The sequence below is a fragment of the Dermacentor variabilis genome, chromosome 8, assembly GCF_050947875.1.
Source record: "Dermacentor variabilis isolate Ectoservices chromosome 8, ASM5094787v1, whole genome shotgun sequence".
Lineage (NCBI taxonomy): Eukaryota > Metazoa > Arthropoda > Arachnida > Ixodida > Ixodidae > Dermacentor > Dermacentor variabilis.
In genome coordinates this window covers 13,728,156-13,751,857 of record NC_134575.1, presented here as the reverse complement: position 1 = coordinate 13,751,857, position 23,702 = coordinate 13,728,156, and the positions used below count along the sequence as shown (strand labels likewise).

At 43.9% G+C, this 23,702-nt stretch overlaps 1 protein-coding gene across 1 annotated transcript; it reads left to right on the top strand.

Moving 5' to 3' along the window:
* Nucleotides 1-1,319: 1,319 nt before the first annotated feature.
* Nucleotides 1,320-19,250, top strand: LOC142590833 (uncharacterized). Its single transcript, XM_075703235.1, has 7 exons — nt 1,320-1,761; nt 2,228-2,450; nt 8,448-8,607; nt 11,361-11,476; nt 15,785-15,923; nt 18,109-18,282; nt 19,179-19,250. Exons 1-7 carry the CDS (start codon nt 1,320-1,322, stop codon nt 19,248-19,250), a joined length of 1,326 nt encoding a protein of 441 aa, XP_075559350.1.
* Nucleotides 19,251-23,702: the final 4,452 nt, after the last annotated feature.

Here is a 23,702-nt window from a genome sequence, read left to right as displayed (position 1 = left end):
CTTATAACGAATGTTTATTGTATTCAAGATCATCCTGCGCCGTGGTGTTCTTCAATTCACGCACCACGCCAGGAATTTCGCAACTCATTGCATTCTGTTACTCGCTTCGCGGATGACAACTATAACCATATAAGCACTCGATCCGTGCACGGAAAAAGCTTTGTTTTATACATAGCTCTCTTGAAAGCATATGAGGATACATTGATTTCTACTGTATTTTCAAGAAAATAACTGCTTCTTTTTGCCTATGCTCTGCGGCAACACGGCTACTGGATACTGAAGCTGGTACTGTTTCTTTTTTTGGAAATACCTCTTACTAGCAATGAGTCCCGGTGCGTACGTATGGAGACGCAACTTACTTTTCTTTGTTGCGACTGGGGACGACAGGGAAAAAACGCTTGAACATGGAGTTGAATGCAAGCATGAAATTCTGCTAAGAAAAAACAATGTAATAAATCATTTCAGTAAAGCGAGTCTGCAAAACAATGGTGTTTTGGTAGGTGCACAACGAGGTTTTATGCAAAGTTCGGTGTGTTAGCGTGTTAGGTCGCTTTTCCCTATACTGTTATTATTCTTTTGCATGATCTCCGCTCCCCCCCACCTCCCAATGAACCTAAAAATAATCAGCACATCTATTTGGAACGGATATTACCGTTCTTTTCGCATATAATCTATAATATTTTGATATATGTAGTGATCTATTTATTAAAATCTTAGGAGTGGCATGATATGCCTAAAATGTTCGTGCTTGGTGCTAGAAATATTTTCTTGATTGTTTAAGCGACGTTTCCATAAAAATGTACAAATTTTAAAGTCAATAAGAACATTCAGTGAATATTCGTAACTTCAGGCCAAAGATTATATTAAATTATTTATCGCTCTCCGACCCGTTGCAGTATTTTTTCGAACATTGAAAAATTTTGTGTCCTTCTTTAACACGAAGTAGTGACAAAGTCGGGATTGCGACATCAGTACTTAGTCAGTTCTCGCTTGAAATATGTACCAGGTGTCTTTTTGCAGAATGCTTATACACGAGTAATAGTGCTGAGAGTAGCGGAAAGTGTTCGAAGTGAAGTAAAATCACTATTCTCTCATGCGGAAGTATTAGAATCACAAGGTGACGGAAGTAACGCAGGAGGAACTGTTCCGACTTTTTTTTTTCCTTGTGCGTGCGAAAGCAATTGCACGCAATTCTCCAACGATGCGCAGTCGCAGATTCTTCCTATACGACCGAGGCGGGCGATACCGTGGCTTTCGGCACCAACGTTATGCAAGGCGGTGACGTCGTGGTAGTGGTGGAGGCAGTCAGCAAACCGGCGATGACTGCGGTAACCACTCCTGCGACGACTGCGGCAACCACTCCTGCGACGACTGCGGCAACCACGCCTGCGACGACTGCGTCAACCACGCCTGCGACGACTGCGGCAACCACGCCTGCGACGACTGCGGCAACCACTCCTGCGACGACTGCGGCAACCACACCTCCGATGACTGCGGCAACCACACCTCCGACGACTGCGGCAACCACTCCTGCGATGACTGCGGCAACCACTCCTGCGGCGACTGCGGCAACCACACCTCTGACGACTGCGGCAACCACTCCTGCGATGACTGCGGCAACCACTCCTGCGACGACTGCGGCAACCACACCTCTGACGACTGCGGCAACCACTCCTGCGACGACTGCGGCAACCACTGAGGAAAGGGTCGCCACACAGAAAACTGCGACACCTACCGCGTCAACAGCCGCACCCGCAGAAAGTAGGTCATCGCACTCGCTATCTATCTATCTATCTATCTATCTATCTATCTATCTATCTATCTATCTATCTATCTATCTATCTATCTATCTATCTATCTATCTATCTATCTATCTATCTATCTATCTATCAGGAAGTAGGTCCATCGCTCGCACGTCTGTCTGTCTGTCTGTCTGTCTGTCTGTCTGTCTGTCTGTCTGTCTGTCTGTCTGTCTGTCTGTCTGTCTGTCTGTCTGTCTGTCTGTCTGTCTGTCTGTCTGTCTGTGATAGCGCAGTAAAGGATAGCATAGTACTATTTACAGAAGAGCGAGACGCGTACGTGAATCCGATAGTCAGCCTTCCGATAGCCTAAGTCATCTTTTATAACGGAGACGCGGAGCAGCTCACGTTTCCACCTCAAAGCTCAGTGCGCGTCAAGTTTTGCGTCACAGCGCGTGGCATTGTCGCTCTGTCCGCGCGGCGAGCAGAGATTGACGACCGGCCCCTGGTGTGCACTATGGGCGCGAGGCTCAACTCGACGCAGATGTTCCCGCCGGATGGTTTGTGCGAGTACATCTTCTTCGACTCGCTGCACAAGGACGGCCGCAACCCCCTGAACGCGCCCGAACGCTACGATACCAACTTGCAAACCTTCATCCGCGCCGCCCAAATGTACAGCATCACGGCGTTCGGCATCGGCATCTCCTACGAGTGAGTACGCCACAGAAACTTAAAAGGACGCTAAAATGACACGCTAAATTAGCTCAGAAGGACGAAGTGAAGTTCCAAAACGGCATTTTCGTTAATTTCGTTGTTTGAGGTTGATTACTAAAACTGAAAATGAAGGTCAGTGTATCACTTCTTTTCCTTTTTTTTTATTTTCTAGCCGACACCTTCAGTACGTCAGTGTTACGTCAGAAATTTTAAAGCACTTCTCGTCTTCGGGTGGTTGTGGATCAATAAAGGCTTTTAATACTTGCTAAGTTCAGTCTCTGGCTCATTTAGAATATAATGCGATACATCTTTCACGATGATGAAATTAACTAAGCCCGAGCAAATGCCATCAAAATTTGCGACGTCACGGTGAGTGGTGCGGGAACTTCAAGGTGGTGGCGCCACCGGTCCTTAGTTTATCCGTCTTTCATGGCTTATCAATCCTTCTCTCGACAATATCTTTTTTTTTGTTTTTTGCGGCATGGCAAATTACAAATGCGGTGATCTGGGCACCACAACTGGTGCAGACGAAAGCAAATTCCAATTTTCCCCTCTACGCAAAAGCTGTCAAATAATAGAACAATGCGTTCTGTAAGCACAGCGCCAATATTGATTAGGTCTGCTGCATTTAAAAGAAGTACTTACATCTGCAGTGGGTGTTTATATATACACTTTATATTTTGCATTATCTTTTTTCAAATTGTTTTTTTTTAATTCGCAGATTTTTAAGGAACTGTACATTAAGGTTTCAGACTCCATAACTCAGACACGAGCGCTCGTGTTTATCGTCTCCTTTGTCTCCTCCTTAAGCTGGATGTAGTTTACAGAACTGGAATATTTCTTGCTGATGCAGAGTTATAAAGGCTTGGTAACTTCGTGCGTTCCCCCGTCTTACTTCCCCTTTTCTTTTTCTTTATCAAATTTCAATTTTGCTCAAAGTAAAATATTCTGCGTCAAAATAAAGGTGCAGCGATATTCTCGTCGTCACGAACAAACTATCATAAACAACAGCGAAGCAACAACGCTGCCACGAATAATTGCTATCGTTAAGTAATACGGCAGGCTTTCGCATTCCGACTGACTTAGGGCCCCGCGGATGACTGTTATCCATGCCTTCATGCACTCTTTTTCATACCGTTTACCTCCTGATCTACAGAATTTGACAGGCGGCTGCCGGCCCCGGGTGTTTTTGTTCCTGTTTTGTGGCATTTCACCATGCAACTGTTCTGGGCTCCTTGGCTATCCAACCGCCCAACCATCGAGATATAACGGCGACGCAAGGAGCAATTCTGCGAAGATGGATGCATGGATACTACGAACGTACCCTTTGGAACGGGGTGGTGGATCGCGCTACCAAGCTCTTGTTATTATATTGCCTAGTGTCCTGCCTATGTTAAAAAAAGGAAAAATTTTAAAAACGTCCACGCGGAATTCCCATCATCAAACTTTCCATAGATATATAGCAACTATATGGACACTCCAGGCGCATAATCGCCGCCGGTGTCGTCTTGAGGTTCCGGATAAAATCCAAGGGCGATAAAATCGTCGCCTCGCGTCGTATGCTGAACATGCGAATGAAAGCGTGCGAGGGTGAGCCGGTGACTGTGGTTCAATCACGCGCACGCAACGGCGGAAAGCGTCGAGGAAGCGCGCTGCCTTCCGTCGCGCGCAAGCCTTCAGTGGAGGGGGGCGTGGGGGGGGGGGCGCATTCTACTCTGGGCGGCTTGGGCGGCCGCGTGCGCCCGGCCGGGCTACTGTAGCCGGGCCGCCAGGCCCCGCACACTCTCAAGTTCAATAAATGGCCACAGAGGGCGAAAAAATCGACCACGTTCCGCTGCTAATAAAACAAGCATAGTAGAACAACTCAGGGGATGCCTGAGTTAGTTTCGATATCTCTCCCTAGGGGCGCCGTAATAAGCGGAATTTTTTCTTACAAACTTTCTCCTACAATTACCGAAGCACATTTATTACATAAAATAGGCCATAAAATTATCATTGCTTATTAGATACTGTACTTTGCATTAGTAAGTTTATAGTTGTTTGTCATTATAAACGCAAATAGCGTTCAGCATCATCGATCTTCCACGTGACCTCTGGCCTGGATTTAAAATTTTTACCGGTATTTTCGAGTGCATGACGGTTCTTTATTTTATGGGGCCGCTGCGTTTTGCCATCTGCGACGGCTGCAGAGTCCGCGCTGTGCTGTCTTTTCGCAGCGCGCTTCGCGTAGATGCGAGCGCTTGGACGAAGGTCAGTTCGGCCGCTTCTGCTGCCGCATTTCCTCTCTGCAGAGTTTTGAAAGCGTGTTGCCACGGTCATCGAGTGAGATGTGTTCGCGCGGCACCATGCATGTTAATTCATTTAGTGTGCCTATGATTACACGTTTACACTGCCGATAAAACTACAAACCCTACTCTGTATGGTTGTCCACTAATTTGCTATCGAAATCGAACTTCGCTTCCCGGGCGAAACTAAGATCGTTTCCCTACTTTTCTTCCACCAATCTTCCAATCACCTATTACTAATCTCTATTGCGAAGATATTTACTGTCCCCTGTTCTCACTGAAACCAAGGGCTTCAAAGAGGCCAGATGTGCCTAAATCGACCACTGGACAGATATCTTCACATTCTAATAAAACGTGCTCAATTGTTTCTCTAGATTTACCGCAGTATAAGCACATGTTTCTTCTTCCTTCTTTTTTCTCGCTTTATAAGCGTGTTCTAAGGCATCCTGATCTCGCTTCGAAAAGTAATGAGCTTCCCTTTGAGTTATCATAAATTGTTTCTTTCCTGATTTCGTTTTTCCCTCTTAAGTAGTCACTCATAGCAGGTTTATTTTCCATTGCCGCCACCCATGAGATTATCTCAGCCTCTTTGAATTTCCGCTATAGATATTCTTTGTTCCCATGTTGCTAACCAATAGGTGGCATATTTCCTAGTAAGCTTCCTGGTTATCTTAGTCCCCTGTGAATAAATGCTTTTTTTTCTGTACTATTGCCTGAAAACACTCCCAACCGATTTACTTTCTTCCGTATTCCTCAGTCATCCTCCATAACCGATTTTAATGTGAGCTTCCCTCACTTCAAAACGCATCCAGCGCATATCACCCTGCACAGCTTAATTTGTAGTCTTCCCTTGAGCGCCCAGTGCGAGGCGTCTCACTGGCCTTTGGTTACCCTCGAGTCCTGATTGTATCCCTAATTTCAAGCAAAAAACCGCATTTCCAAATGTAAGTCCTCGAACTATTACACCTTTCCACATACCCTGGAGCACCTCGTACTTTTTGTATCACCATAGAACTCTGTTTCACTATGACAGCATTTCTCTTCCCCTTTGTCGTTATTGTTTTTCCCTGTGTTTCCATATATCTATTGCCTCCGTTTATTCATATGAAAATGTATTTATATTATTTCACCCGAGGTAATTCCTGGCCCTGTATTGACACTGTCTATTCACTGTTTTCATTGAATACCTTAACACCTGATTTTTAACGCTAAATTTCAGACCTAAATTATGGCTTTCCTGTCTACAAAGGTTAGCCAGACGTTGCACATCACTTTGCATGTTAGCTAGCAACACAATGTCGTCCGCATAAAATAAATCTGGAAGCTGCTGCTCTACCCCTGTACCCGCCTGTTTGTATTAGAGGTTAAACCGATATTACTTTCCTTTAAGGCCCTTTCCATACTCACCATTTACACCATAAACAGCAGTGGGGATAAAGGTCCCCCTTGCCTCAGTACCTTCTTGATATCAACTTTCTCCTCGCTCCTCATCTTCCTATTAAACGCAAACGGTATTTTCTAGGTAAATCTGTCTCAAAAGCTGTATACAATCATCGCCTAAGCATTCCCCTTTCATAATATGCCACAAAATGTTGAGGTCTACGCTGTCATAAGATCCTATAAAATCTAAAAACGGCATATGTAACGTTGTCCTCTCTACTCTGGATATTTCAGTGCTCTGAGTAAGGACAAATAAATTAATATCCAGACGGCTACTGATTTTGAAGACATTCTGAAATTCTCCAAATATTCCATTATTATCTACCCATGGTTACATTACTAATCTCTATATTAGTGATGTAATGGTTAACGGTCTATATGAGTGAATCCTATCTTTCTTCCCTTTACCTTTATCAAATAAATTTATTCTGCATTGTCTCCAAGTGTCTGGTATTCATCTACCTTTTAGACTTTTTTTCTACTGCTTTCAACAGAACTTCTTTACTTTTTGGTCCTAGTGGACTAATCATGCTAACAGGAACCTCGTCTAGCCCTGTGGCTGTGCGCTTATTAATTTTCTCTTCGGCTTTCTTCCAGTTGAAATTTGTGAGCACCAGCTCCTTTTGCATCTCGTTCCCTTTCATACCCCTTTCTTCCTCAACTACAACCTCTTCATAGCCTTGGAAATATTCGGCTGTTATTTTTTATTCGGCCGCGTCCCCTTCCAGTGTGCTTTCATCTTTGTGTAGGATACTTTGTTTTATTATTTCAGACTTCCTGTCTAGTAACTTTATGTGGTTCCAAAATATTCTAGGTACGGTCTTTTTTTTCTCACGTATTTCTGACAACCAATGTTCACTTTCACCTTTGTATCTTTGCTTGAACCAGTATTTGAACAACAGATTTTTTTCTCCCGGCATATTTCCCATTTTCTGGCTATTTGATCTTGCGGCAACTGCGCTTTTTTCGCGAGCATTCCGAGCCCTTCATGGTGCCGGCGATCTGATAAGTTTTGACACCTTCTCCGCTAGGGGAGAAATGGCGCTGGCGTCTGCCAGCAAGCTTTATGGTGGGAACCTTATCTGATGCAGGTGTCAGCAAATATGCGCATGGCAGAACAATATGTTATTTAACAGGTCGTTAATATAGATAAACAGTGGCGGACCAAGAACGCGCCTCTTTGGTGCACCTGAGAAAACATTGGAAAGGAATAAAAAAATTGTTAACGATGGTGAATTGCTGCCTGTTAGAGCGAAAATTGCGAAGTCAAGGTAAAGTTAGCAAATGCAGTTTCATTACTGATGATTTCACAAAAAGGCGACAATGGGTAACGCGGCCAAGAGCTTAAGAAATCTCAAGAAAGATGTCAGTTTGCAAGTTTCAGTACACGTTAAAATGCAAGTCTGTCGGTAATTCTAGTAGTTGTCTCGCATGGCAAACATCTCCTGAACCCATGCTGTTTACTGAAAGGAAGTTCTTCAGTTCCAGTTGATTGCAAAGATGGGACGCCATACTGTGTTCCATCATTTTGCAGCATATATACGTTTTGTCTGCTACTAAATAGGACAGCCGTTCGAGCATCAAGACAGCCTAGACAGTTAGCGCACACACGATATCTCACATAACGGGACTGCGACAGCCCAAAAGTGCATGCTCTTCTTCACTGCAGTAGTTGCAATTATAGCTCTTACAACTAGATTCCTTACCCAGATTAACCGTTTCAACTTATTTGAGGCTCAAGAGTGTACTGCGCTCAGTGTCACACTGACGGACGAAATAATGTACGAACACAAAGGAACAAAACTTGGACGTACATGGCACAATACGCAAGTTGCGTCACGTACGTCTACGTTTTGCTCCTTTATGTTCGTCCATCAGTGTAACACTAAGCGCAATACAACCATGAACGTCCACCAGCTAGCCCCGCTGATTGCTTTATTTGAGGCGTTCGTTATCACTTAAATTTAAGTTTGTCACCTTCAGTACATTTTACGTCTTCAGCTCTACCAAGTGCTTCGGTAGACTTTCCTGTTTTCAAGTTCCGCTCATATTTGTTGCGTTAAATTTTGTCGGGTATTTGGCTTGATTTTTGATTTAGACTTTTATTACCTTTCGCACACCTAAATTATGAACATTTTTCCTTGTATGAGTTCGTCATTTCCGCACTGAGAATGAGCATGCCCAAAGTAATGTCTGACCTACGCTAGCACACGCTGTAGGTTGTAAAAGCAACCGGCAAGGAGTGACGAGTGCTTTCCTCATGACGCAGTGTTTCCCACTCGCTGGAGGCGCTCCTAAACAACAGCATTGGGGGCTTCAAGCCACTGCGACCCTTCTGGGATCACTCTATCTACCACTTAGGTATTCTGGACACCGCTACCGTGAACCCGAGGGAAAGTGACGTAATACCTGCCCTGAGGTGCCTCAAGGTATGCGTGCAGCGGTCATACAAAAGCAGCCAAAGCCTCATAGAGAAAAGCCTTATAGAGAAAAGCAGCTTACTGTTTTTCTCTATAAGAACAGGAAAGCTGTTTGATACGAGTTTCGCTGTGCAGCCGCAACTAGGTACCACATAAAGATGAGCATATACATGTGTTCACCGACATCATTTCAGTGTTTACGAGGAAACTGCATTATTATTTTCTATTGAACGGTTATTTTTTAGTGTCTCACGTCGTTAAATATTTCCGGGTTTGTTATACCTAGTGTTCCAGAAATCGGAGCTCTAGGTATGCATGACCTTTACAGGTAAAGACCCGCTGGTTTTTTCCTCCGATTTTTCACAACGGAAGTATTTCATCAGAATGACTAACTGGGTGAGTTGGCGCGCATTCATTGTTAGACAGAGCGCGAACGGACAAGGACGACAGCACACGGGGTCACCGTACGCATTTTGTTTTACACGTACAGCATATGTCAGTTTCTAATAAAACATTTTCAGTTGATAGCAAGCATTCGTCATGTGCTCTTCCCCCACCGTTGCTCGTGCGCATTATTTCTAACAAAGGAGTAATTCATTCATTCATTTATTTTACATATTATTCACAATTACAAGTTGTGCAATGGGGCCAATGGGAAAGCCGCTACTTGACGCCTTCAAGAAATCCTTGGTCCCGCCAAGGGTTCAGTTTAATGCTGCTATTCTTACCATTAACTGCATGTTTTGTTCAGAACAAAACCCAAGCGAACATTGTTCGCTTGGGCTTAAAACAAGGCCGCTAAAAGAAAGTGGAATTTTGCCGAAATCAAACAATGGCGCCATCTGTCACCGCGATAGCCGAGAAAGGCGCATTTCAACATACCGGTAACAGATGGCGCCATCGTTGCGCTGCTAAAAAAATCTTTGTTTTAAATGGTATCGTAGTATTGGACGCGAACTTCGGCTTTGTTTCGAACGAAACAGGCAAGAAATGTTCACAAACGTGGTAATAAGCTGAGCACGCTGCATAATGCCCTATGCGATATATGAGCACAATTGAACAAGTTATTTAGCTGTACGGTTCATGCGTGCTTGGCTTTCCTATTAGGCATTACTCTGCAGACGCATGTTTCTGCGCTATAGAGAGTTAAATTGACTGAGAAGACGCACACGAAGTCATTTTCGACTCGTAAATTATTCTTTCAAAACCCAATACGCGTTCATTCAGTGGCAAAAAAGTTTATTGCTGAAGAAAGGCAAGACCATGTAATTGCGCTATAAGCAGGAAATGAAATGCACTGCAAGTCAAGTTTATTTAAAATAAGCACAGGGTGCAACATTGAAGGACGCCCTGGCAAGAAAGCTGTAAGGTTACAGCGTGACGAGGCCAGGGGGCCACCAGCAGGCAACAGCAGCAGGCAGCATAACGTAGAACGAAAATTCAGGGGCGATTTTAAACTACGTGCGAGATAATTGTGTTACCGTTTCGTCAGACCTATTTGTTTGAGGTACCGGATTCGTGATTTAAACCACGTTAATGACATTGCAAAGCCTTGTTCATGAGCTCACTCGACACACGCCTTGCCTACTCGGGGCGCGAAATGCAACTGACGTTGGTCGGACACACACACACACACACACACACACACACACACACACACACACACACACACACACACACACACACACACACACACACACACACACACACACACACACACACACACACACACACACACACACACACACACACACACACACACACACACGCACACACACACACACACACACACACACAAACCACGTTAACGTGCGCATTATTTATCTACGCAGGATATATATATATATATATATATATATATATATATATATATATATATATATATATATATAGAGAGAGAGAGAGAGAGAGAGAGAGAGAGGGAGGGAGGGAGAACATACAATGAAGCCAAGGAAGCATCGGAGAAATTAGCCGTGGTTGAAATTGAAATGTGGAAATTAATAAAGGGAAATGAAAGTGGCCGAAAAGAACTTGGCGCCGGTGGGGGCAGAGCCCACAGCTTCCCCATTACGCGTGCGCTGCACTGTATACAGGGTGTCGCAGCTATAATGCCCCAAGCTTTAAAAGTAATGTATGCAAAGGCCACGAAGCTGGGCAGAACCAAAGTAACGTTGTTTTCCGTCGCTGGGAGATACTCAAAGTATTTTCTGCATTCGGCCTAATTCGATAATTGGCATTAATTAATTAATCAACTTCTGAAATATTATTATTATATGAAAAGTGTCAATGAGAAAATTGTAGAGCGGCACTAAAAGACTCCCGATACGGCTTTCTGTTGCTTAATGCGTGCTACAAACACGCACTTTTTTTCCACTTTGACGCTGCTAATGCTAACGCATTACATGTGCAGTGAAGCGCTGGTTATGCTTCACAAAAAAAGCACATCAGATAATCCTGGTATAGACGCGTTTCCATACACCTAAATACATCTAGATACCATTTATACGTAAACCAGTTCGGTATATTGAGCTCTTAATAAGTCTCACGTTCGCTTTCTTGCTTTGCTGTTAACCTTTAATTTCTTCTTTTAGTATAATGCACACGCAGCCACGGTCCACGCCTATACATACATGCTGTTCACTGTAAAATACGTTTGCGAGAGTTGTTGATATCTACGCAGGAAGACATCTGGGAACAAGAGACGCACTTCTATAAGAATAGCATTGACATCAAGCAAACGATCACATTCGATCTACTCGCAGCTCCTGCGTGACCATTACTCCCGGGAAATCATCGAGCAGGGCATCAAGGTCTTCACGTTTTTTGCAGCAAGTGCTCCAAACGACGCCTGGGCCACCTTCTACGTAACGAAATTCACGTAAGCTCGCTAAGGAATTTAATATGCCCCGGCTATATAGGATAATGCCGCGCTGTCAGTACAAATTGGCAGCTGAAAAGCAAAAAGAGAAACTGCAAAGCATTCATGCGTTTCGAAGTTTTCTAGCTTCTCCGTCACTTCGTGTCGTGTAATCGCACGCCGCACGTCGATACCCGCACAGTGCGCATGCGCGACCAATATTACACGCCGCCATGACCGTTCGCCCTGTCCGACGCGCCACGCTATAGGTGGTGTGCTGCAACTGCCTGGATAGTAGGCCAGTGTTGATTAACTCATCGAGAAAGTCCTGATGTTTACTGTGTTTTTTTTACTCACCATATCGACAACTCGACCTTTTTAGGCGCTTGTTGGCTTTTCGGCAAGTTTTATTATTTAGCCTGGTAAAATTTTCGAACGGAAATTGGCCAAGTGAAATGCCCTCGCCACATTTTGTCCCTATAGGCCTTCGAGCTATATCTCAATAAATACATTTTACCATGATCATCAGCCCAAGCTGGGTATACGCCGAAAAGCTAATAAGTGAGCCAAGTAGGTACATCAAAGCTGGCTCTCTGGACAAAGCACCATCTTGAAACGTAATGCTGTTTGGCAAAATGAGGAAAGGCTGAACATCCGTCCGTTGACTCGCCACTGTAGGTGGTAACTTATACCCGTGCATTTTATAAAGTGATGATGATGATGACGATTATGATTATCATGATGATATCTAGAGCCAAGCGTGGCCAAAGAGCCCCAAGGCAGTGATGATGAGTAAATGGACTAATGGCTGATGTGATGTGGCTGTAGAGAGGCCTAAAACTGGGAGCTATAAATTGATTAAGATACATAAGGAATGAAAATATGAAAATGACTGAAGTAGGGTATGCTGTAAGTATACAATGTGCAACAAGGGTGTAATAGCGTTACATGCATAAAAATGGACAGGTTATTGTTGATGACGAGTGGGACAATAGCCTTAGCGGGTCCCTTGAGTAAAAGGGCCCGGAGGCATGTGCTATAACAAAAGTTAACGTCGCAACCGTGGCCTCTCGCAAGAGGCGGTCTTACGAATTTCTTGGACAGAAAACGTGGAGCGTGTCAACTTCCTTTAAAAAGGCTAAAGTACACTTCATGCCAAATAGCGGTTCTCTGCCTAGAAACAGTGCCAGGTGAAGTGGTATACACTGAATATAAGCTAAGGTGAAGTGTCTTTTCCTCTCGACTTCTGCTTCGCGACATTCTAGGAAGACATGCTGAACACTGAGTGTCTCCCCACATCTACTACACATTGGGCGTCGACCGCCAGTCAACAAAAAACTATGTGCATCGTAAGTCTGCCCTATTCTGAGACGACAGAATAGGGCATCACTTCGTCTGGACTTGGTCGGTGATGACCAGTATCCTAAATATGGCCATCACTGGCAATATTTAGGATACCGGATACTACGTGTAGCTTATTAAGCATTTCAGCGTCCCACTTATGCTGCCAGTAAGCTGTCAGTCTTTTCCGTGAGTATGGATTTAGGTCTGAGACTGGAACTGCTACGGGCATGTTGCAAGCTTTCGTTTCTAAGGATGGAGCAATTCGGTCTGCCAGGACCTTCAATACCTCTGTGTCCAGGCACCCAGCATACCGCATTTTATGAAGTAAGAAAGCCGTCTGGGGAATATTAAAACACAATACATATAATTCTGAGAAGTAATTAACTGTCATCAATATCATCACTTGACGACTTTTTGCTAAAAATGGCGTGATTAAAGCTGCGACATGGCTGCCATGCGGGAGGTGACATTTTTTTTTATTTCCTCTAATATTTTTATTTGTGATTGGTGTACGTGTTTCTTTAGGCAACTGCGCTTTTTTTGGTTAGCTAGGAAAGCCAGATTATATTCAAAGAAACCCGACAAATGTGAGAGACGCTTGCCATGGAGAACTCCGTAACGTGACCTTCCGCCCTTCGGTATCTTTTCGTTTAAATAAAAAAAAAAGAACCAACAAAAGCAGTGTGTAAAAAAAAATCCGAGGGTATAACTTAAGCACTCCTTGTGAGTTGTGAATGCGAAAGCTTAATGTTCAACTGAATGTTGCTGAGTGGTCACTTCGAGCTTTGCGCTGCGAGTAATGTACCATAGCGGTACGTGTTGTCCGAGCCAGCAAGCAGCTGCAGCAGCCTGCGGTGCCAACGCCGCATGCCACCCACGTCCTACGCGACGAGAGAACGAGAAAGAAGCAGCGGCCACCAAGGCCGCCCCAGGAGTGCGCAGCATCGAAGCCCAGTGTAGGGTGGCTGAATGGTTTCATCGCTTCCTTACGCTTCATTTAGGTTCTTTTTATTTTTCAGTTTTGGTATCGAAAACATCTAGTGTTGTGTCAAATTCGGGATGCATCCACTCCTATTTCATACGTAAAGTATTTCATGGAATCTTATCTTCATCTCGACTATTTGAAACTACAGGCTTTTTACGTGGCCCCAAAATTTGGTGCCGTTGGTCTTTAAAGGGCAACTCCGGTGATTTCTCGACTATATGTAAAGGTAATGGTATATTCAGTTTCCCGAGACCCTCCCTGTGACGCGTCTGATAGAATTGTTCCGCAAGTTCGAAAATAGTATTGAATAATCAAAAAAGAAAGCGCGAGAATGAAACCTAATCCTGACCGAGCAACCGAGCGAACCTCTTCGTGTGACGGCACGAAAGGTGCATAATGAGGAAGGCGCGCAAGGCATGCCGGTCTCGCCCGCGGGGCGAACGAAACCAGCGAAGAGCAGACGCTCAGCTGATTCGCGACCTCGCCGGACATTCATATGACAGTGTGAGCTGCACCAGCTCTTCGGATTTGTCAAACAGGGACAGCTACGATTTTGGCGAATTAAATAGCCACGAATCGCCGTCTGCGTTCGATCCGCGACCACGAGAGCCAGCGCCCATACGCTACATTTTGTGCTGCACCATGAAGAACGCCGCTGACAGTCAAAGCACCGATAGGTGCATTTGTTTACATCTGTTGACATCAGCAGGTATACGGCGACCGCTCATCGTTCGCTTGAGATATAATACTAGCCGCTAATCAGTGAGATAAAATAATGTTAGAACATAGTAAAACACGCACATTTTTTGCATGTGAGCACCCTGGCATCACTCGAGAGTCGCGCTGACATGAGCGACCGCACAGTTTCGAAAACAGCGAGCGAAATACCTTAGTATGGCAGCGTCGTGATGATGCCTACTTATCATTCCTCGTATTCCCCTCGTGCACACAATTAGTGTGTTGCGTAAAGTGGGCATAGATCAAGACATTGCGCGTGTTATCGTTCATTTAGAAAACACGCAGTTTCCCTCGCGGGAATGCCCATGCCGGTATTGACACCGTTGGCAGCTGAACGAGGCGGTTGCTTACTGCATCGTAGGGGCCTCCGCTTGCTGCCAATTTGGGATACGAGGCAAACAGTGCACCTCAGAAGCTAAATAATCAGATGTCACATTTAATTTAGGGAAGTGCCAGCGAGGGCGACTGGTCACCTTCGAGAACGGCAACGTATACCGAGGATGATAGCACGCCGTGTCGCCGCTCCTAGTTTTCTCTGTGTGCACTGTACGAGATGAGCGATGGTTTATTTCAAACCCGTATGGTAAAAACAGAACTACAGAAACAGTTCGCTTCCTCCGAATGGCTTAATTAGCTTCAGGTCAGTCACTCAGGCACGCCAGCGTTAGAAGCACGAACTCGGTCACTGTGATAGGCTTAAACTCGGCTGAAAGCGATCGTCATTCACTCAACTGTGTGTGCGGATATTCAAGGCTGAAGTTCGTGCGGCAAACAGCGCAGCACCAATTGCCTCCCATCTCTTGCCCGTACACACACAGTGCGTAGTTTTTTCGCGACAGCAACTTCTTACGCCAAACACTTGCTCACTATCGCTATATACAGCTATCTCCTCGACGCTATCGTCTGCCATTCATTCCTAGCGTGCTCTACGTATACACCTCCTTTTACGTATATAATGCACCGTGGCCAGTAGCTGAGGACCAGGCAAGGCAGGTGTTTCGAGGAAATGAGCGAAATTAATTAGTAAAAAAAAAAAAAACCTGCGCAACTCTCAAGCCTTACATTTTCGAGAAATGACGGAAGTTTGCGGAATAACGCGCTCAGCAAATTTCGTTCAGATCCGTTGACCTCGAAAAATCTCCGGAGTAGCCCGTCAAGCGTACCATTCAGATTAGGAGATCAGATATCGCGTATGTCGCGAAATCGCGACCATAGCCTGGAAAGGTTTGTGTAAAGGTGGGTCTCTCCGCGCCCTTGCGCAGGAACTTGTTTGCGCCGGACCTGTTCATCGGTCTGGGCCACTACCCGCGAGGAGACAACACTTTGCCCGGTTGTTTCATCGTGCCACCGACGCTCCTGCAGAAACCTCGGGAAATCGGGAACAGCTACCAGCACGATTTGGTGAGAGTGCAGCTCTTACACAAGAAAACAATCATTCAGAATCACTCCAAAAGACAGCATTGCACATTCTAAACAAAATGGGCAGAAACCAGGATAATTATGTCAAGCGATAGCTTCCCGATAGAAGGTAATATCTATCGGGCTATGATGCTGAGGTTACTTATAGGCACGCTGTAATACTAAATATGAAATAAACAAATAAAAAGAGAAAATATTTGATTTTGCTTGAGGAAGTCTCTTTCAGCCGAGAAAACAGGCTCCTTGATTAAAAATACCTTTTTTTGTCTGTTTGCGGCGAAAGACGGAATTTTTTTCTTGAATTTAACAGGAATCGGGTCCCATAAGGTAAAGTTCATAATTTGTCATCAATACCTTGAGTGAAATGGCATTTCTGCGTCTGTTTAATATCCGCCATAACATTTGTGCGAAGCTTCACCAGCCACGTAGATATAGGCATATAGATCTTATAAGCATGTGCACGTGTCAGTTTGTCTTAATTTATGAAAAGTTGCTCTTCGGTAGATTCATGCCACTCAGAGCATAGTTTTGTACATTGGTGGAGTGGGTAGTGAGATGTGTCGCACACTGGGGTCCGGGTGTCTTGTCACATCTCATGTGCTCTATGTAGAGTGCTTATCTGTACTTGCAAGGTCTTTTACAACTGGTCATCCCAACGTCTGACTTATTCGGGCACCTATGGGCTTTAGTAATGAGGGCAGTAAGGCTTACCCCTATAAGATAAACTATGTCACACATTTGTTTCTCTCTAAAGGAACGGGAAAAGCTCATCAGCAGAAAATGTTAGCGAAACTACAGAAAGCGTGAGAGAAAGAAAACAAAAAAAACTAAAAATGTGTTTTACTAAAGTTACCATAGCTTTTTTCTTGCGTTTCCGCAAAAAGAAAATGTTGTGAGGTGTAGATCTGTTGGTTAATCCTAAGAGGCACGTGAGTGTAATTGTGACGTTGCGCCGCCTCCGAGGTCGGCCTTCTTACAAACCACGCTGAAACCCTTGCCATTACAGATTTCGTGCGCTGGTATCAGGGTCAGCTCACCAAGTCAGTGCTACTTATTACGCTGCCTTCGAGATCGGCACAGTTTACTCGACCAGACAGCAATCGTACTCACAAAGCTGGGAGAAGATCTAAAGATTGCTGCGCGTTGAAAAGCCTCCTGCTCCAGCAATCGAATGCAGCACCTGCAGACTTTCGGGTGCAGTTTGAGTTAGTCTGGCGACTGACTGATGGCAGGACAAGCGTAAATCATTGGATTAAGCGAATAACCAGCGAAAGAAACTGTACGCAGGAAGGCTAGTATGTTAAGCCATATAGGGCATTCCGAGGCTTTCCGGTCTTATTTCTAAGGTTTAAAGGCACCAAATTTTCATTTAACGCAAACATATGAAGAGTCGCAAATATCGTACTACTACTCCGTTCACAATTTGAGGCAATCGCTGCGGAAACACGCCATGTGATGAGTGAAGCTTTATTATCGGGCAGAGGGTTTACGTATGAACCGATAGGGAAGTGAGCAAGCTTGAAGTTATTTCTTTGTTAGCAGCACGCGAACAGACGAGTATGACTGCGAAAGAACACAGGATGAGCACCATCTGTGAAGTGCACATGTTTGCACAGAAATAATGATATTATGAGTGCGAAACCAATGAAAAATAAAGAAAACAGAAACCCCATGAAGTCGTATGAACGAAAATGTAATGAGCCATCAATGAAACCTGTCCCTCCTTTGAGAGCAGTATCAAAGCCTGGCTAACGCATCTGGGCAGTGTGCAATCAGCGCAAGCGGATCAATAGCTGAAGCATTTCAAATTGTAAAACGTAGAAGAGTGATAAATCATACAGGCTAAGATAATGTTATCAAAATAATTGGCGTTGATTGATGGCGGGTGTTGTTTTCTGTTATTGGTAAGGTTTCTTTTTTTTCCCTCTTTGTTTAGAAAGCCTCGTTTTAAAACCGTTCTACATTAGAAGGCGCGGTTTCCTTATAATAGCACGCTTATCAAAGCATGCCTTTACAGTGGAGAACCTTAACCAAAACGAGCAGGAAAAGTAACTAGTGCTTGAGAACAACGCTGACATGCTAGAACAGTTTTTATTATAAGTTTGATGAAAAAGCTGTTTAAGCGTTGCTGATGGATGTGATACGTCGTCTTGTTTGCTCTGCGCAGACGACGGCGTTCGAGAGTTTCCCCAGGCTGTCGATGTCAACTCTGACCCTGAAGTATGCGCTGTCGGTGACCATGAAGGGTCGTTTGGCGGTCCCTAAGGTTCCGGCCCAGTACGGCTTCTTCGCGCCGTGCATCACCAACGACAGCATCGATTCGTTCGCCAGCGTCACCGATGTGAGCCAGACCAAGCATAATTATCATCGACATTTGCCTACCAACTGCAGCATATGTTTACCGCGTTTACGCGACTCTAACGCGCACCCCATTTTCACGGGAAAAAGAAAGAAAAAGAAAAAAGTAAATGAAGGGACGCTAAACAAACTTATTTTTTTCGGTGTTAGCAAATTACACACGTCGACAATACCAATAAAGACACTGCTGGTGCGTGAAGACACCTGGTAGAAACAAAATTCTAAGGCTTTCACTGTGACGAAACCGATTCTGCCTATGAGGCACACCCCTGCTTGAGGCTCCAAATTAACTTTGAGCCTCCAGGTTTGTTTACCGTGCACACGATACACGGTAAGCATACGCGTTTACATTTTGCCTCCATCAGAATGTGGTAGCAATGGCTGGGATCGAACCGGCGACCTCAAGTTCTGCAGCACTGCGCCATAGCCTAGGGATTTGAGCGGCCGCTACGCTCGGACATAAAAGTGAAAGGCTGGTAACGACGTCGCCTTGAAATTCCTGCATCAGCACGCCGGGACATCGCGCATTCTGATCCCGTCTTTTTGGGCCCAGTTAAATTATCGTCGGGAAAAAAAGAAATCGACTGCATGGTATTCTAAAAGAACCAAATTCTCAATTTCGAAAGTTTCAAGAACATTTACGGAATCACAACGGCCGAAATACGAAGGCGAAAATACTTTGCAATACATGACTTAACATTCAGGACTGGCCTTGGAGTTTCGGCGTGAAATTCAAAATTGAAAATTTTACCGTCAGTTGTTTATTTTTCTTCTAATATGTTAACGCACAACCAACATACACAGAGTTCTTCAGGCATACTTTATGATTTATATTGTTTCAGTGTTTGTTTTAAGTGTCCCTTCAACTTGCGCCTGTAGCTCGGACCGGTGATTCGGTACTACGAAGAAACGCAATACAACTTTGTATACACAAAGTGTGCATGTGAGTAACTTGCAGTTACGAGGACGCACTATGAAGAAAAAATGCACGTAGCATCATGTATCCACCTTGACGTTCATTTACGTTGTATTCCGCAGTGCTTCGAAATGAAATATTATGAATGACGCATTTATTGAGAGTCTATTACAATTTGGGGCTGAAGGGGATATAGAGAAATTTAGCAGAGGTGCGCGGAGGGTATGGCCCATACTCGAAACAGCTCAAACTCACACGACAGAAAGAAGCATTCTGGGTTTTACGCGCCCTGACATGATTAGATTACGAGGTACGGTGTCTTGGGAGACTCCAGAATATTTTTCAACTCGTTCGATTCTTTGACGTGCACCTTAAGTACGTACACTATTGCTATTCCATTTTGCCTCCATCTAAATGCGCCCGCTGCTACTGGGGTCGAACCTGCGACCTCGAGCTCAACATTGCCACGCCATAGCCACTGGACTGGTTACTGAGCCGAGACAGCTTGAGCCAGCCTGGAGGTCGGAACGACAATGACAGCGTTGTGACATAAACGCTGCCACGTTGTTTAAAGTTAAAACTAGTTGTTTACTTGTTAGCTCGTCTCTTTTGTTTGTTCTTGAAGTGACATAGTAAAATGACAAATAAGTACTCTAAAGGTATCCGAATAGGGTGTTAGGCATAAAAAAAACATTACAACTATAATTATCAGATGTCATGGTCTTCATGGTGCTTTTGTGTGCATGTAGGTAAATTCAGACATGGTGATGCTTTTTTTTTTCTTTTTGGTCCTCACGTAACAGGTGTGCAAGAATCCGAACTTCAGGTCGACACCGACTTACGAACCTATCGCGGACGCGACGCAAATTCGCCATGTCACCAAGCCCACAGTGTTCTCTTACGACGACCGAGTAGGACTGTGCAAGAAGGTGCGAACCACCGGAAGACGACTATTTTGAATAGATAATAATAATAATAATAATAATAATAATAATAATAATAATAATAATAATAATAATAATAATAATAATAATAATAATAATAATAATAATAATAATAATAATAATAATAATAATAATAATAATAATAACGTCTTTATTTCCATCAGTGATGGAGGAGACTACGGGTAAAATTCGCTTTAAAGGCAAGCGACTTGACTAGAGCCCGCAGCCTCCTTTACAAGGCAAACAGCGATTGAACAGGAGATACATATACATAGTAATTGACTACATGTGAAATATGCACAAAAAATAAAAGCAAATACATAAATTATCTGAAAAACGCTCTTCAATTATTTAAGAAAGATTGAGTGACAAAATGTTCACGTAAAGCTCGTACATCAGTTATATAAATATCGACTTGATTTCAGAAACAAATTTAAAAGTGTTGGTAGTGTGTAGATATCTTTTGTGTAGGATAATTGGCACGCGGAGTGACTACCTTCTACTGCTCCGTACACCTTGTGATGTAAGAATGTGTGTTCCTGGTGAGATAGGATAATTCATGAAGAAAATTTAAGTTCTCTTTTACCTCCCGTTTGAAAGCTTGACTTAACTTGTAATTATAAAGTTAAAACATGGGTATTACATTTGCTTTCGGAAATAAGTCTGATGTGTGGGCATTGTAAGGCAGGTTAAATAGTACTCGCAAAATTTTTTTCCGAAGTATATGTATCTTTTCTAGATTCGTACGTCATGTGGTACCCCACACGAGTAGACAGTAATAAAGCGTAGAAAAAAATGGGGTGTTATAAACAAGAACCTTGATTCTGTAAGGTAAAAGAGGTCTCAGCCGCACCATGATGCCAACTACACGAGATAATTTGCCCAATATCGATTGGGCAAATTAGAAACATTGGACAAATTGGGCACAGATGTAGACACATTAGAGCTGTGTAGATGTAATGAAATCAGCACGAACTGAAATTTTCGTAGCACAAAGCTACACTACGCGGGTTGGAGCCGAGCTTCGCGTGCTTCTGCGCCTGCGATACTGCGCATGCGCAAGAGCCGCGTGACGTCACGAGAGGCGCAGCCAGCGCGCGCTCCTCGCCGCTGCCGGCTGCTGCGCATTCCAGAATTTTGACGTCGCAGTCTCCGCAGACGCGCCGGCGCCGTGTGCGCCCGCTGCTGCATTTACGATCTCGGTGCCGCGCGGCACTGCGCATGCGCGAGGAGGGCGCACCGTGCGTATAAATGCGCGGGAGAGACGGTTGATGTTGGCCAAACAAGGTCATAGACGGATAAGCTAAGGTTAGCAAGTAAGGCAAGCGATTAACCAAGCATAACCGTACCTTTACGCTACGTTTATCCTGGCATAGCTGAGCTAAGCCACTGCCAATTCTTTTGTGGCTCTGCGACATTAGAAGGAACATTTACCTCAGTAAACTTCATCCAAATACATGGAAACAGAAAAATTGGTTTGCTCGTCAGCCACTCTTCCTAATTCTATGAAATGTGTTGCATTATAGCTATCTACTCACTGTTGGTACTAGTTTCTTTTATCATGGCCGTCCACCTTTCCACGAAAACTTTTGAATATCGAATTATAAAGGAACACTAGCATGAAATAATTTCGCAATTGGAAACGGTATCAGAAGTGTATAAACCACATCTGTTGAGGAATACAAAGCGGAGAAATGTGATGTAAAATGCATCGATTTGAAATGTACCACTAATTTGCTAGTGTAATTTTCTGAAGCCCTTATGAACGATGCAAGAAATTCAAATAAGCGTGTAACAATACACTGTAAACCAATTTGCAGCAGTAATGTGTTTTGGGTCAATAACTACTGTACTAATTATGAGTGATGAAACTCACACCTTTACGGGTGTATGGGTGCGAATTAGTGGAGCAATTTGCACCCTTAAGGAACCTTGGGGGCGTAAATGGGTTTCGAGTGTTTACAGCACATTAGTCCGTTTCCGATACGCTGAAATTTGCAGTTTGCATAATTGTTATGCCAGCGTTGGTGCAGAGTTACAGATTGCTAAGCAGTGTGCTTCATCTTTTCTTTTATTGGCATACCAATTTACGGGTAAATTAATATATATATATATATATATATATATATATATATATATATATATATATATATATATATATATATATATATATATAATTTTGAAGGTACTAAATGAAATCGACTGGAGTTACAGCGCGCTTGTCGAGCCATATAGGAATACTAGTGTAGCACGAATAAGACGGCGGACAACAAAACAGCCGGTGAACACAGTCACGCGCTCAGCCAGTTGTCTGACAAATTCCGAGGAACGCTGGTGCTCTCAGAATAAAGTTTTTCGTACCATACTATATATTAGTGTTCTCATCTCGTTTGCGCTAAAAAACTCCTTAATGCTTTAGCATTAGGAGTGTCAAAGTGAGAAAATGTGCACGTGTGCGAAGTGTGGGAAGACCGCTCACGTGGCGTATATATTTCCCTTTTCGTCATTATTTTCTAGATTTCAACTCAACCACGGCTAATTTCCATATGTTTTCCTTGGCTTCATTGCCTGTTGGCTTTATATGGTCATGATTGACAAACGTCGAGTCCCTCGACTTCACTTCTTTTTTTTTTCTAAGTCAATACCATAAGAAATATACAGACAAGCAATGAAACGAGGCACCGCATAAAGCACGAAGCACCGCGAAATTATTTGAAGGTATAAAGGCGCTGAATTGTTGATAAAAAAAAAATACAGGCAGAAGGAACACAGATACAGACCAAGAAAGGTGCTTCAATAATTTCAGATGTCTGTATCTGTGTTCATTCCGTATCTTTTGGACAAATCGGAGTTCACCTGGAGCTAAACCGTCTGCTGAACTTGCGCCGTATATTATTATTCAAAGGCACTTATAAATGAAAAAGCACGAGAGCACACGGTTAAAGCTATTTTCGGCTTCATTTTCCAGCCTGTTTCTTAGCGCTTAACCTACTTTTGTCAATATGAACCTACAAGCCCACGTTGCTGTACCCTTGTCAGTTATTAGTACGCGCGACTGCAGTAGTAAAGTAAATTTTATGCATTATTTTGTACGAAAGTGCTATATATTAAAACGCTGCTCTTACTGGGGTGCTACGAATTATCTAGTTCCCAAGAAAGAACTGAGAGCTGAATGCATACTTGAATGATTTAAACAGCTCCGAGTAGCAGGTTCCCGAAGCGAATGCGGCCATCTTGTCAAAAACATTTTTTTTCTTGGCTACGCACGCAATGGTGTCCTCGTACGCTCCGCACTATTCGGCTATTGTAACCTCCGAAATTTGCGCGTGGACGCTCTCTGCATAGTTTGTATGCGGCGAAAAACGCAGCACTAATATAGGTGGTTTCCAAATACATCCTCCTCCGACCACCTGCCTCGAAGTAACAAAAGACAATCTCGAAGGTTATGCTGGCTGCATACGCCAGAGGCAATTTGAGAGCCGGAAACAAGTCATGAACCTCAGGTCTTCAAAAGGACTTGTTTCTGGGCAAGCTGATGCCGTT